The sequence below is a fragment of the Cyclopterus lumpus genome, chromosome 9 (assembly GCF_009769545.1).
Source record: "Cyclopterus lumpus isolate fCycLum1 chromosome 9, fCycLum1.pri, whole genome shotgun sequence".
Classification (NCBI taxonomy): domain Eukaryota; kingdom Metazoa; phylum Chordata; class Actinopteri; order Perciformes; family Cyclopteridae; genus Cyclopterus; species Cyclopterus lumpus.
This window is the reverse complement of record NC_046974.1, coordinates 152,501-165,275: the sequence shown is the minus strand read 5'-3', so window position 1 is coordinate 165,275 and position 12,775 is coordinate 152,501. Positions and strand designations below refer to the sequence as shown.

At 47.5% G+C, this 12,775-nt stretch overlaps 1 protein-coding gene across 14 annotated transcripts in view; it reads left to right on the top strand.

The window, feature by feature from the left end:
- The first annotated feature begins 1,304 nt into the window (after positions 1-1,304).
- fam160b2 (family with sequence similarity 160 member B2) overlaps positions 1,305-12,775 on the top strand; it is a 14,302-nt gene continuing 2,831 nt past the window's right edge. For 3 of the 14 annotated variants that reach the window (XR_004609960.1, XM_034541558.1, XM_034541547.1), the window contains exons 1-13: positions 1,720-2,719; positions 4,245-4,323; positions 4,413-4,498; positions 4,587-4,667; positions 5,147-5,251; positions 5,333-5,644; positions 9,898-10,097; positions 10,944-11,061; positions 11,167-11,243; positions 11,607-11,763; positions 11,874-12,043; positions 12,144-12,293; positions 12,524-12,614. Coding sequence is in view for 13 of the 14 variants with exons in the window: in XM_034541558.1 (XP_034397449.1) it covers positions 2,669-2,719; positions 4,245-4,323; positions 4,413-4,498; positions 4,587-4,667; positions 5,147-5,251; positions 5,333-5,644; positions 9,898-10,097; positions 10,944-11,061; positions 11,167-11,243; positions 11,607-11,763; positions 11,874-12,043; positions 12,144-12,293; positions 12,524-12,614 (1,677 nt within the window). In the remaining variant the exon portion in view is untranslated. Of the gene's footprint in view, positions 1,562-1,719; positions 2,720-4,198; positions 4,324-4,412; positions 4,499-4,570; positions 4,687-5,146; positions 5,252-5,332; positions 5,645-9,897; positions 10,098-10,943; positions 11,062-11,166; positions 11,244-11,606; positions 11,764-11,873; positions 12,044-12,143; positions 12,294-12,523; positions 12,615-12,775 lie in introns of those variants that run through there. The other 11 variants (XM_034541550.1, XM_034541548.1, XM_034541556.1 and 8 more) reach the window with 11 other exon arrangements.

Below are 12,775 nucleotides of genomic sequence, written 5' to 3'. Positions count from 1 at the left end.
TCACTCACGGGCCGAAGCTTCCTGAAGCTTTGAAGCTTCCCATCCAATCGGTTCACTCATGGGCCGAAGCTTCATGAAGCTTTGAAGCTTCCCATCCAATCGGTTCACTCATGGGCCGAAGCTTCATGAAGCTTTGAAGCTTCCCATCCAATCGGTTCACTCATGGGCCGAAGCTTCATGAAGCTTTGAAGCTTCCCATCCAATCGGTTCACTCACGGGCCGAAGCTTCCTGAAGCTTTGAAGCTTCCCATCCAATCGGTTCACTCATGGGCCGAAGCTTCATGAAGCTTCATTTGCTCTACTGCGCCATCAAGTGGACAATACATGTAAAACAGGCAGCGTGATTATAACACCATGACTTTGGTGTGTGAAGCTTTGAATTGAATAAATGAACGAATGATGTTGGTGATGCCAATACATGAATTATGAACTTATTAATATGGTTCTGTCTTTATAATACAATGGCGGGGTCAAAAGGGAAAGTGGAAATAAATTGGGGAGAATGTGCTTATGTTACTATGGACAACATGTTATTCATTTTCATTTAAAAATAGCAACATGTCCACAGTGCTGTGCTTATGAAAATACCCTTTCACAGGGCACAGATGAAGCTGGGGCAGAGAGAATATTTGACATGTTATTATTACTATGTGCATCCCTTATTAAGAGCGATCAGCTCAACATGTTCCCAGACAGGAGAACTTCTCCTCTTTCTTGCTGCTTCCATCGCAAAAAAAGAAGCTGTTCCAATTCAAAAGTCCGCTTCTCGCAAAGCACGGTAAAAACACCCGGATGTGACTGGCTCCGCCCATTTAACCAAAGGATCAGAGGAGACTTGTGCGTACTTTGGACAGACCATATCCCACAATGCATTTCGCACCAGCGACGGGGAACAATGGCGGAGGAGAAAATTGAGCATTTCTAAATACTGTTGAGTCCATCCATCCATCCATCCATTTTCAATACCGCTTATCCTCATTAGGGTCGCGGGGGCGCTGGAGCCTATCCCAGCTGACATAGGGCGAAGGCAGGGGACACCCTGGACAGGCCGCCAGTCCATCGAGGGCACATGTAGGGACATACAACCATTCACTCTCACATTCACACCTATGGGACATTTAGAGATCAATTAACCTGCAGCATGTCTTTGGACTGTGGGAGGAAGCCGGAGAGCCCGGAGAGAACCCACGCTGCCACGGGGAGAACATGCAGACTCCACACAGAAGGACCGCTCCGACCGGGAATTGAACCCGCGGCCCTCTTGCTGTGAGGCGACAGTGCTAGCCACTACACCACCGTGTTGAGTCACGGAATGATATTGTAGGATGTTTTCAGGCGAGAAGTTATTAGTTTAATCATAAAGTCTGTTGTCGGTTTGTCGACATTCAGCCGATAAAAAATATCCTCCGCCGGTTTCGGAGAGTTGAGGTCCGGCTCTCGGCCCGGTGAGCCTGCAGCACCGGGCGGTCAGCGCTCAGTGAGGCCGCCGAGAACAGCCTGATGTCGGCAGGACTTTCAATGATCCGCTGGCTCTGATGTCTCCGGAGCGGTTACACATGAGGTATCATTCAGTGTGGAGGATCTAACACAAAGAGTTATTATTAGTTCACAGGTAACATTAAATATATAAACAAACCCCCACACACAATTCAAAATAAAATAATTAATTTTCAAGGAAAACGAAAAAAGCAGGGTTGTCATATTTAGTTTGACTGTAAAAATAATTTACAGTGAATAATTGATGTAAACTCATGAGCAAGAACAGCTGACGTGGTGACGTCATCCAGTTCGCTGCTGTTCCAGCTGCAGAAAGACCGTCCTGGTCCTCCGGAGTCCGGAGTCCAGACCCCAAGAACACCAGTCTGTACTCGGCGTACTTCGGAGTGAGAAACGGCCCCGCTTCGAAGACACGAAAGGACACATCACCACTAACATGCCGTCGCCTCATAACTACGGAGTGAAAATGGAGTCTGGTTCTCTAAACACCGCGGTTGTCGTTTCCTAACTCCTCATGAATTCTCCTTCCCACCTTTCCTTGACCCCGTGACGTCTTCCAGAGGTCAAGGACACGTGGTTAGGGTTAGACCAGGAGCTACTTCTCTGGACTATTCACTGCAGACTTGTACTTTCGGGTCACTTGCTTTTATTTTGAGACTCGTACCTGCCTGCTTTAGCCCAGCGCACGGCTAATTTACCGGCGTTAGCGTCCTTTTACTGGCTCTAGTAAAGGCAAAGCTAACTCAAAAAATCCAAACGATATTTAGCTCGAAAGGTAAGAAGTTAAAGCTTAGTTTAACACCATTAAATCAGCTGAAAACCTGATACGATCAATATTTTAAGTGACATTCTATTCGAATGTTAGCTCAAATCTGGCCGAGACGGGACACGATTCCGTTACGTCTCTCTTCAAAAGATAAAGAATTTATTTCGGTTTGGTTCTCGTGTCTTTTAGTTTTTTTTAACTAAACTGTAAAATACATCTGTGACCCGCGCGACACCCGGAAGAAGAGGCGCGAGTCTTATTCTGAAACCGGATGCGATCAAATTCATTCGGCATGTGTTCTTTTATTTTGAAACTTGTCCCCGTTGTTTCCGTTTGACGCTGTCGGTCAGCTGTCTACTCGGTAACTACCGTAACTACCGTAACTACCCATAACACACCGGGAGAATGGAGACGTTCAGTAAGCTGAGCAGCTTGTTGCTGCGCGCGCTGGAGACGGTGAGTTAACAGCTGGTCACGTGACCCGGTAAACAAAGCGTATATAGCATTAGGTACCTACCCTCTACCTGTCTGTCTGTACCTACCCGTCTGTCTGTACCTACCCGTCTGTCTACCTACCCGTCTGTCTGTACCTACCCGTCTGTCTACCTACCCGTCTGTCTGTACCTACCCGTCTGTCTGTACCTACCCGTCTGTCTACCTACCCGTCTGTCTGTACCTACCCGTCTGTCTACCTACCCGTCTGTCTGTACCTACCCGTCTGTCTACCTACCCGTCTGTCTGTCTGTACCTACCCGTCTGTCTGTACCTACCCGTCTGTCTGTACCTACCCGTCTGTCTACCTACCCGTCTGTCTACCTACCCGTCTGTCTACCTACCCGTCTGTCTGTCTGTACCTACCCGTCTGTCTGTACCTACCCGTCTGTCTGTACATACCCGTCTGTCTGTACCTACCCGTCTGTCTACCTACCCGTCTGTCTGTCTGTACCTACCCGTCTGTCTGTACCTACCCGTCTGTCTACCTACCCGTCTGTCTGTACCTACCCGTCTGTCTACCTACCCGTCTGTCTTTACCTACCCGTCTGTCTGTACCTACCCGTCTGTCTACCTACCCGTCTGTCTGTACCTACCCGTCTGTCTACCTACCCGTCTGTCTGTACCTACCCGTCTGTCTACCTACCCGTCTGTCTGTCTGTACCTACCCGTCTGTCTGTACCTACCCGTCTGTCTGTACCTACCCGTCTGTCTGTACCTACCCGTCTGTCTACCTACCCGTCTGTCTGTACCTACCCGTCTGTCTGTCTGTACCTACCCGTCTGTCTGTACCTACCCGTCTGTCTACCTACCCGTCTGTCTGTCTGTACCTACCCGTCTGTCTGTACCTACCCGTCTGTCTACCTACCCGTCTGTCTGTACCTACCCGTCTGTCTGTACCTACCCGTCTGTCTACCTACCCGTCTGTCTGTACCTACCCGTCTGTCTGTCTGTACCTACCCGTCTGTCTGTACCTACCCGTCTGTCTACCTACCCGTCTGTCTGTACCTACCTGTCTGTCTGTACCTACCCGTCTGTCTACCTACCCGTCTGTCCCCCTCTCTACCTGTTAGTCTTTACCTAGTTGTATGTCTCTCTCTACCTGTCTGTCTCTACCTACCTGTCTGTCCCCCTCTCTACCTGTCTTTCTCTACCTACCTGTCTGTCCCCCTCTCTACCTGTTAGTCTTTACCTAGTTGTATGTCTCTCTCTCTACCTGTCTTTCTCTACCTACCTGTCTGTCTTACTCTCCAACTGTCTGTCCCCCTCTCTACCTGTTAGTCTTTACCTAGTTGTATGTCTCTCTCTACCTGTCTGTCTCTACCTACCCGTCTGTCCCCCTCTCTACCTGTTAGTCTTTACCTAGTTGTATGTCTCTCTCTACCTGTCTGTCTCTACCTACCTGTCTGTCCCCCTCTCTACCTGTCTTTCTCTACCTACCTGTCTGTCTTACTCTCCAACTGTCTGTCCCCCTCTCTACCTGTCTCAGAAGGAGCCTACAGTTGAACTGCTGGAGTCCTTTGTTGATCATTGGAAATCAATAACTAACTATTACATCCAGACAACAGGTGAGTTTTCACCTGAAGACAATGTTACCTGTTCACCAGATCAGCCAATCATATTCAGTGTGTGTGTGTGTGTGTGTGTGTGTGTGTAGATGACAGTCGTCCTGTCAGACAGACAGAGATCCCCTGGTGTCTCAGACAGATGTTGGACATCCTGGTGTACGAAGAGAAACAACAGGTAAAGACTATTGATCTGCATGTTGTGTATTGATTTGCAGGTGTGTTGATCTGCAGGTGTGTTGATCTGCAGGTGTGTTGATCTGCAGGTGGAGGACACAGGACCATGTTTGGAGTATCTGCTGCAACACAAACTGTTGGAGACCCTGTGCACTCTGGGAAAGGCTCAGGTAACAAACGAAGGCTCAGGTAACACTCAAAGACTCAGGTAACACTCAAAGACTCAGGTAACAATAGAAGGCTCAGGTAACAAACGAAGGCTCAGGTAACACTCAAAGACTCAGGTAACACTCAAAGACTCAGGTAACACTCAAAGACTCAGGTAACAATAGAAGGCTCAGGTAACAAACGAAGGCTCAGGTAACAATAGAAGGCTCAGGAAACAATAGAAGGCTCAGGTAACAATAGAAGACTCAGGAAACAATAGAAGACTCAAGTAACAATAGATGGCTCAGGTAACAATGGAAGACTTATGTAACAATCAAAGACTTGGGTAACAATAGAAGACTCAGGAAACAATCAAAGACTTATGTAACAATTGAAGACTCGGGTAACAATATATGCTACAGGAGTTGTATTTTACTCAGTTTTTGTGTTTTTTGTTTAACCCTCTTTCCCTCCTCCTCCTCCTCCTCCTCCTCCTCCTCAGTACCCCCTAGGCATGGTCCAGCAGGTCTTGTTGTTCTTCTCCAAGTTGTTGTCTCAGATCCAGAAACCTCTGCTGCAGCTGGTCGGCGTCTACAGGCCTGTGCAGGTAAAACCGTTACACCTGGTGTGTGTCGGGACAGTTTGAGTTACAAGCTGCATGATGATGTCACCTCTGCTCCGCCCCCAGAAGCTGATTGGTCTATGTGCACTTCCTGGTTCCCACACTGAGAAGGAGGAAGCTCAGTTCTTATTGGTGGTTTGCTCCAGAGTCAAACAGGATCCGCACACACTCAGATACCTCTTACAGGTAACGGCGGCACCACCAACTCAACCGGCAGCCAGGACACCAGCTTCTGACCAATCACAGCCCTGCACACAAGCCTCCAATCACAGCAAAGAGCCGCCACTGCCAGCCAGCCAATCGGATTCATCTACCGGCCGCCCTGTCCAATCAGAATCCGGTCTGCTGTCGGCTCTGCTGCAGCTCGCCCAGAGTCAGGTCAGTCACCTGATTAACTTGAACCGACCCGTTGAACCATGAGCCACATTTAATCAGTTTACCGTCACAGCAAACTGTTGAGGAGAATGTCACCGTTTAAATATGAAGGACAGAAGCACAGATGAAACCTTCAGTTCATCTGAACTTGAGTAAATTGTCACATGGTCATCATAACCATCGTCATCATCAGCACCATCATCATCGTCATCATCACAATTATCGTCATCATCATCATCCCCATCATCATCCCCATCATCATCATCATCATCATCACCATTACATGACATGTCATTTAGCTGACGCTTTTATCCAAAGCGACTTACAAAGTGAATTCAACCATGAGTACAAACTCAGAACAACAAGAATGGAGAAAGTAACATTTCTTCAATAAAGTTAAACTACAAAGTGCTTTCAGTAAGAGACATTTAAGTGCTACTAAAGTGTTAAACTACAAAGTGCTATCAGTAAGAGACATTTAAGTGCTACTACGGCTCTACCTTCCCTATTCAAGGTATAATCGAAAAAGATGTGTTTTTAGTTTGCGACGGAAGATGTAGAGACTTCCTGTCCTGATGTCAATGGGGAGCTCGTTCCACCAATGAGGAGCCAGCACAGCAAACAGTCGTGATTTTGTTGAGTGTTTAGCTCGAAGTGAAGGAGCTACAAGCCGATTGGCAGAAGCTGAGCGAAGTGAACGGGCTGGGGTGTGAGGTTAGACCATGTCCTGGGTGTGAGGTTAGACCATGTCCTGGGTGTGAGGTTAGACCATGTCCTGGGTGTGAGGTTAGACCATGTCCTGGTGTGAGGTTAGACCATGTCCTGGGTGTGAGGTTAGACCATGTCCTGGGTGTGAGGTTAGACCATGTCCTGGGTGTGAGGTTAGAACATGTCCTGGTGTGAGGTTAGACCATGTCCTGGGTGTGAGGTTAGACCATGTCCTGGTGTGAGGTTAGACCATGTCCTGGGTGTGAGGTTAGACCATGTCCTGGGTGTGAGGTTAGACCATGTCCTGGATGTGAGGTTAGAACATGTCCTGGTGTGAGGTTAGACCATGTCCTGGGTGTGAGGTTAGACCATGTCCTGGGTGTGAGGTTAGACCATGTCCTGGTGTGAGGTTAGACCATGTCCTGGGTGTGAGGTTAGACCATGTCCTGGGTGTGAGGTTAGACCATGTCCTGGATGTGAGGTTAGAACATGTCCTGGTGTGAGGTTAGACCATGTCCTGGGTGTGAGGTTAGACCATGTCCTGGGTGTGAGGTTAGACCATGTCCTGGTGTGAGGTTAGACCATGTCCTGGGTGTGAGGTTAGACCATGTCCTGGGTGTGAGGTTAGACCATGTCCTGGTGTGAGGTTAGACCATGTCCCGGTAACCAGTGAAGGTCACGGAGGAGCGGAGGATTGTGGGTAAATTTCGGTCGGTTCAAGACCAGTCGAGCAGCTGCTTTCTGGATGAGCTGTAGAGGTCGAATGGCATTAGCAGGTAGACCTGAAGGAGGGAGTTGCAATAGTCCAGCCGTGAGATGACCAGAACCTGGACCAGAACCTGGACCAGAACCTGTGCCGCCTTCTGAGTGAGAAGAGGTCGTATTCTCCTGATGTTGTACAGCATGTACCTACAGGAGCGTGTTGTTGTGGTAATGTTAGCAGTCAAGGAGAGTTGACTGACAGGTGTCACACCGAGGTTCATGGCAGTCGGAGCCAACACTGAGTTGTTGAAGTTAATAGTCAGGTCGTGGGTGGGAGAGACTTTTCCTGGAAGGAGAAGTTCAGTCTTGTCCGGGTTAATTTTCAGGTGGTGTGCGGACATCCACTGAGAGATGTCAGTCAGACATCCACTGAGAGATGTCAGTCAGACATCCACTGAGAGATGTCAGTCAGACATCCACTGAGAGATGTCAGTCAGACATCCACTGAGAGATGTCAGACAGACATCCACTGAGAGATGTCAGACAGACATCCACTGAGAGATGTCAGTCAGACATCCACTGAGAGATGTCAGTCAGACATCCACTGAGAGATGTCAGTCAGACATCCACTGAGAGATGACGGTCAGACATCCACTGAGAGATGTCGGTCAGACATCCACTGAGATGTCAGTCAGACATCCACTGAGAGATGTCGGTCAGACATCCACTGAGAGATGTCGGTCAGACATCCACTGAGAGATGACGGTCAGACATCCACTGAGAGATGTCAGTCAGACATCCACTGAGAGATGTCGGTCAGACATCCACTGAGAGATGTCGGTCAGACATCCACTGAGAGATGTCAGTCAGACATCCACTGAGAGATGTCGGTCAGACATCCACTGAGAGATGACGGTCAGACATCCACTGAGAGATGTCAGTCAGACATCCACTGAGAGATGTCAGTCAGACAGGCAGAGATTCGTGCTGCTACCTGTGTTTCAGATTGGGGAAACGAGAGGATCAGTTGGGTGTCGTCAGCATAGCTGTGGTAGGTGAAGCCATGAGAGAGAATGACAGAGAGAGAGAGTTGGTGTACAGAGAGAAGAGAAGAGGACCAAGGACTGAGCCCTGAGGGACCCCAGTAGTCAGAGGACAAGGCTCAGACACAGATCCTCTCCAGGTTACCCGGTAAGAGCGGTCGGTGAGGTAGGATGAGAAGAGTGAGAGCAGAGCCTGAGATACCAGGTCCTGGAGGGAGGACATGAGGATCTGGTGGTTCACTGTGTCAAAGGCAGCGGAAAGGTCTAGAACAATGGTCACCAACCTTTTTAAGCCCAAGATCCCTGACCTCTGCCTTGGTGACAGGCAAGATCTACCTATTGAGGCATTGAGAGAGAAAAACACTGTCCAGACTGTACTTACAACTTGAGGCTTTTTATTTGGTCTAATTGTAGATTGAATGAAATCAAACACTTTGGTCCAGCTTTCAAATTGTTTGTTGTCACATTGTTGTCACGTTGTTGTCACATGGTCACGTTGTTGTCACATTGTTGTCACGTTGTTGTCACATGGTCACGTTGTTGTCACATGGTCATATTGTTACGTTGTTGTCACATTGTTGTCACATGGTCATATTGTTGTCACGTTGTTGTCATATTGTTACGTTGTTGTCATATTGTTACGTTGTTGTCACATTGTTGTCACGTTGTTGTCACATGGTCATATTGTTACGTTGTTGTCACATTGTTGTCACATGGTCATATTGTTGTCACGTTGTTGTCACGTGGTCACGTTGTCACATGGTCACGTTGTTGTCACATGGTCATATTGTTGTCACATTGTTGTCACGTTGTTGTCACATGGTCATATTGTTACGTTGTTGTCACATTGTTGTCACATGGTCATATTGTTGTCACATTGTTGTCACGTTGTCACATGGTCATATTGTTACGTTGTTGTCACATGGTCACATTGTTGTCACGTGGTCATATTGTTGTCACGTTGTTGTCACATGGTCACGTTGTTACATGGTCACGTTGTTGTCACATGGTCACGTTGTTGTCACATGGTCATATTGTTACGTTGTTGTCACATTGTTGTCACATGGTCACATTGTTGTCACGTTGTTGTCACATGGTCATATTGTTGTCACGTTGTTGTCACGTTGTCACATGGTCACGTTGTTACATGGTCACGTTGTTGTCACATGGTCACGTTGTTGTCACATGGTCATATTGTTGTCACATTGTTGTCACATTGTTGTCACATTGTTGTCACATTGTTGTCACATGGTCATATTGTTGTCACGTTGTTGTCCCATGGTCATATTGTTGTCACGTTGTTGTCCCATGGTCACGTTGTTGTCCCATGGTCATATTGTTGTCACGTTGTTGCGTTGTTGTCACATGGTCACGTTGTTGTCCCATGGTCATATTGTTGTCACGTTGTTGTCACATGGTCACGTTGTTGTCCCATGGTCATATTGTTGTCACGTTGTTGTCACGTTGTTGTCCCATGGTCATATTGTTGTCACGTTGTTGTCACATGGTCACGTTGTTGTCCCATGGTCATATTGTTGTCACGTTGTTGTCACATGGTCACGTTGTTGTCCCATGGTCATATTGTTGTCACGTTGTTGTCCCATGGTCATATTGTTGTCACGTTGTTGTCCCATGGTCATATTGTTGTCACGTTGTTGTCACATGGTCACGTTGTTGTCCCATGGTCATATTGTTGTCACGTTGTTGTCCCATGGTCATATTGTTGTCACGTTGTTGTCCCATGGTCATATTGTTGTCACGTTGTTGTCACGTTGTCACATGGTCACGTTGTTGTTTCAACAGAGGGGTTCGGTGTGTCTGAAGGCCTTTGAGAGCCTCCTCATGCTGTCTGCTCTCCAGTCCGAATCTTCAGGGGAGATTCTGGCCGATCATACCCAGCTGGGAGAGCTGCTTACTGGGAGGCTGCTACAGCTTTACTCTCTGCTGCCTCTGGAGAGTCTGGATCCTGGAGAGGTGCAGAGCTGGCCTCATACACCATGGAGGTACGCTAAATCACAAACTTTCCTCCGAGGATTTACAATCTGTAGACATACAACGTTGTCCGACCTTTGACCCTCACATCGGAACTGGAGAAACATCAGGAAGAGCAACAGAGAAGAAGTTTAATAGATGTCATGTGTACAGAGTGAACAACACAGTCATCCATGTGAAATACATCATACATGTACAGAGTGCAATCATACTATCAGCAGCAGTAACAGCAGAAATAACAAAAGAAAAGCAATGACTTGTGTGATCCAGGATAAAAGATCCAGGATAAAGATTTGTGCCTAGCCAGGTAACTTCAGGACTAACTCTTACCTGGTAGATCGCCTTGGTAACTGATGCTGAAGAGATCAGCTGGTATAAAAGCTCCTCTTCCTGACCAATCAGAGGTTCATGTTACACTAATATATTGAAACACAGAATTGAGGCTGAAAGCAGCACAGTTGAACTTCATCAGTGATTCTCATGAACTACCTTGACTCTCAACACGGTTCATTTACTCTCCAACAAACGTTACTTTCTGTTTGAGAGGACTTTGGTTATCGGGTCTGGGTTCAAAGTCTGGTCCACACATCCAAAGATAAAGATAGCCCTCCTCCTGCATGCGGGTCAGGGTGGACTGGGAGAGGGTCCTGGCTTGGTTAGGTTAGGGTTGACCCCTATCAGCAGCCAACAGATCGTGTTCACCAGGTGTAGTTATAGTCCGATAAATTGATCAATATAATATGATCATGTGCTTATAGTCAGATCTATGTTTCTAGCTGAAGCGGTTATTATTATTATTATTATTATTATTATTATCACAGCTGAGAAATCCTGTCTGCTCTTCTTTGTGTTGTCAGCTCTCAGTTCTCTCACTGCAGATCTGATCTCAGGTCAAAGTATTCTGCTTCTAATCAGATGACCAACTTCTTCTCTTGGTTGGACTTCCTGGATCACCTGATGAGAGAAGCCCCTCAGGTGCACACACACACCTGCACACTGTCTGAATGCTTTCGTGTGAGCACCAGTATATAATCTCCAAGGTGTGTGTGTGTGTGTGTGTGTGTGTGTGTGTGTGAGCAGGTGTTGGCAGTGAAGCTAGCTCAGTGTGTTCATCGGTTTTGGTTGTTTGACATTCTTCAGCCTCAGCTGCTACACACGTAAGTACACATGACCTGTTTACTAACTGTACAGTTCCACTACAGTAGTACACATGACCTGTTTACTAACTGTACAGTTCCACTACAGTAGTACACATGACCTGTTTACTAACTGTACAGTTCCACTACAGTAGTACACATGACCTGTTTACTAACTGTACAGTTCCACTACAGTAGTACACATGACCTGTTTACTAACTGTACAGTTCCACTACAGTAGTACACATGACCTGTTTACTAACTGTACAGTTACACTAGTACACATGACCTGTTTACTAACTGTACAGTTCCACTACAGTAGTACACATGACCTGTTTACTAACTGTACAGTTACACTACAGTTCAGGTGTGTCTGTGGTTCAGGTGTGAGCAGATGGTCCTGGTCTCCACCTCCATCCTCTGTGTTGCTGTCAGATTCGTACAGTCCTCGTCTCTGCTGGATCAGCTGGTTCACTTCCTGCTGAGGACACACACACTGACTTACCTGCTTGTGCAGCGATGTGACCACATCTCTGACCAGGTAAGTCCATCTACAGAAGCCTTGTGGAGACTAAAACACTTGAGATATACTGTGTGTGTGTGTGTATATAAGAACCACAATCCAGTCCCAGTTCATCTCACTGTCCCCAGATCAGTTTGGCCTCTCTGTCTCTGGTGGAGGAGTTACTACAGAAGCCTCACAGGGACATTCTGGATGTCCTGGTGTTGACTTTCCTGCAGAGTCGTAGTTACCTGTCTGCACCTGCTGCAGGTCAGGAGGACAGGCCCCTCGAGAGCAACCAGACCAATGAGGACAGCGAGTGAGTCCGACACACTGTGACATCACTGCAGAAAATGATGACATCACGACAGGACATGACGTGCGTGTGCGTGTGCGTGTGCGTGTGCGTGTGCGTGCAGTGATCTGGAGGAGGACCCGTTCTTCTCAGACAGCTTGCTGTTCTCAGACAGTCAGCTGCTTCTTCATCCTCCTCCTCCTCCTTTCTCCTCCTCTTCCTCCTCTGCTCCACCTCCCTCTGGTCTGGGATCAGCTGCTGATGTTGTCAACAGGTAACACACACACCTACAGGACCATGAAATAACACGTACACAGACTAATTTCATACTGAAGACTGAAAAAATGGTTGCTGCTTCACGACTGTCTGTCTGTCTCTCTGTCTGTCTCTCTCTCTCTCTCTGTCTGTCTGTCTGTCTCTCTCTCTCTCTCTCTGTCTGTCTGTCTGTCTCTCTCTCTCTGTCTGTCTGTCTCTCTGTCTCTCTGTCTGTCTGTCCACGGGTAGTTTCCTGTGTTTAGTTCCGGTTCAGGTTCGATCAGCTCAGCTGCTGCAGGAAGGAGGATACGAGTCGTACGTCCACGACGCTCACACACAGGTACACACACAAACACACACAGGTACACACACAAACACACACAGGTACACACACAGGTACACACACAAACACACACAGGTACACACACAAACACACACAGGTACACACACAGGTACACACACAAACACACACAGGTACACACACAGGTACACACACAAACA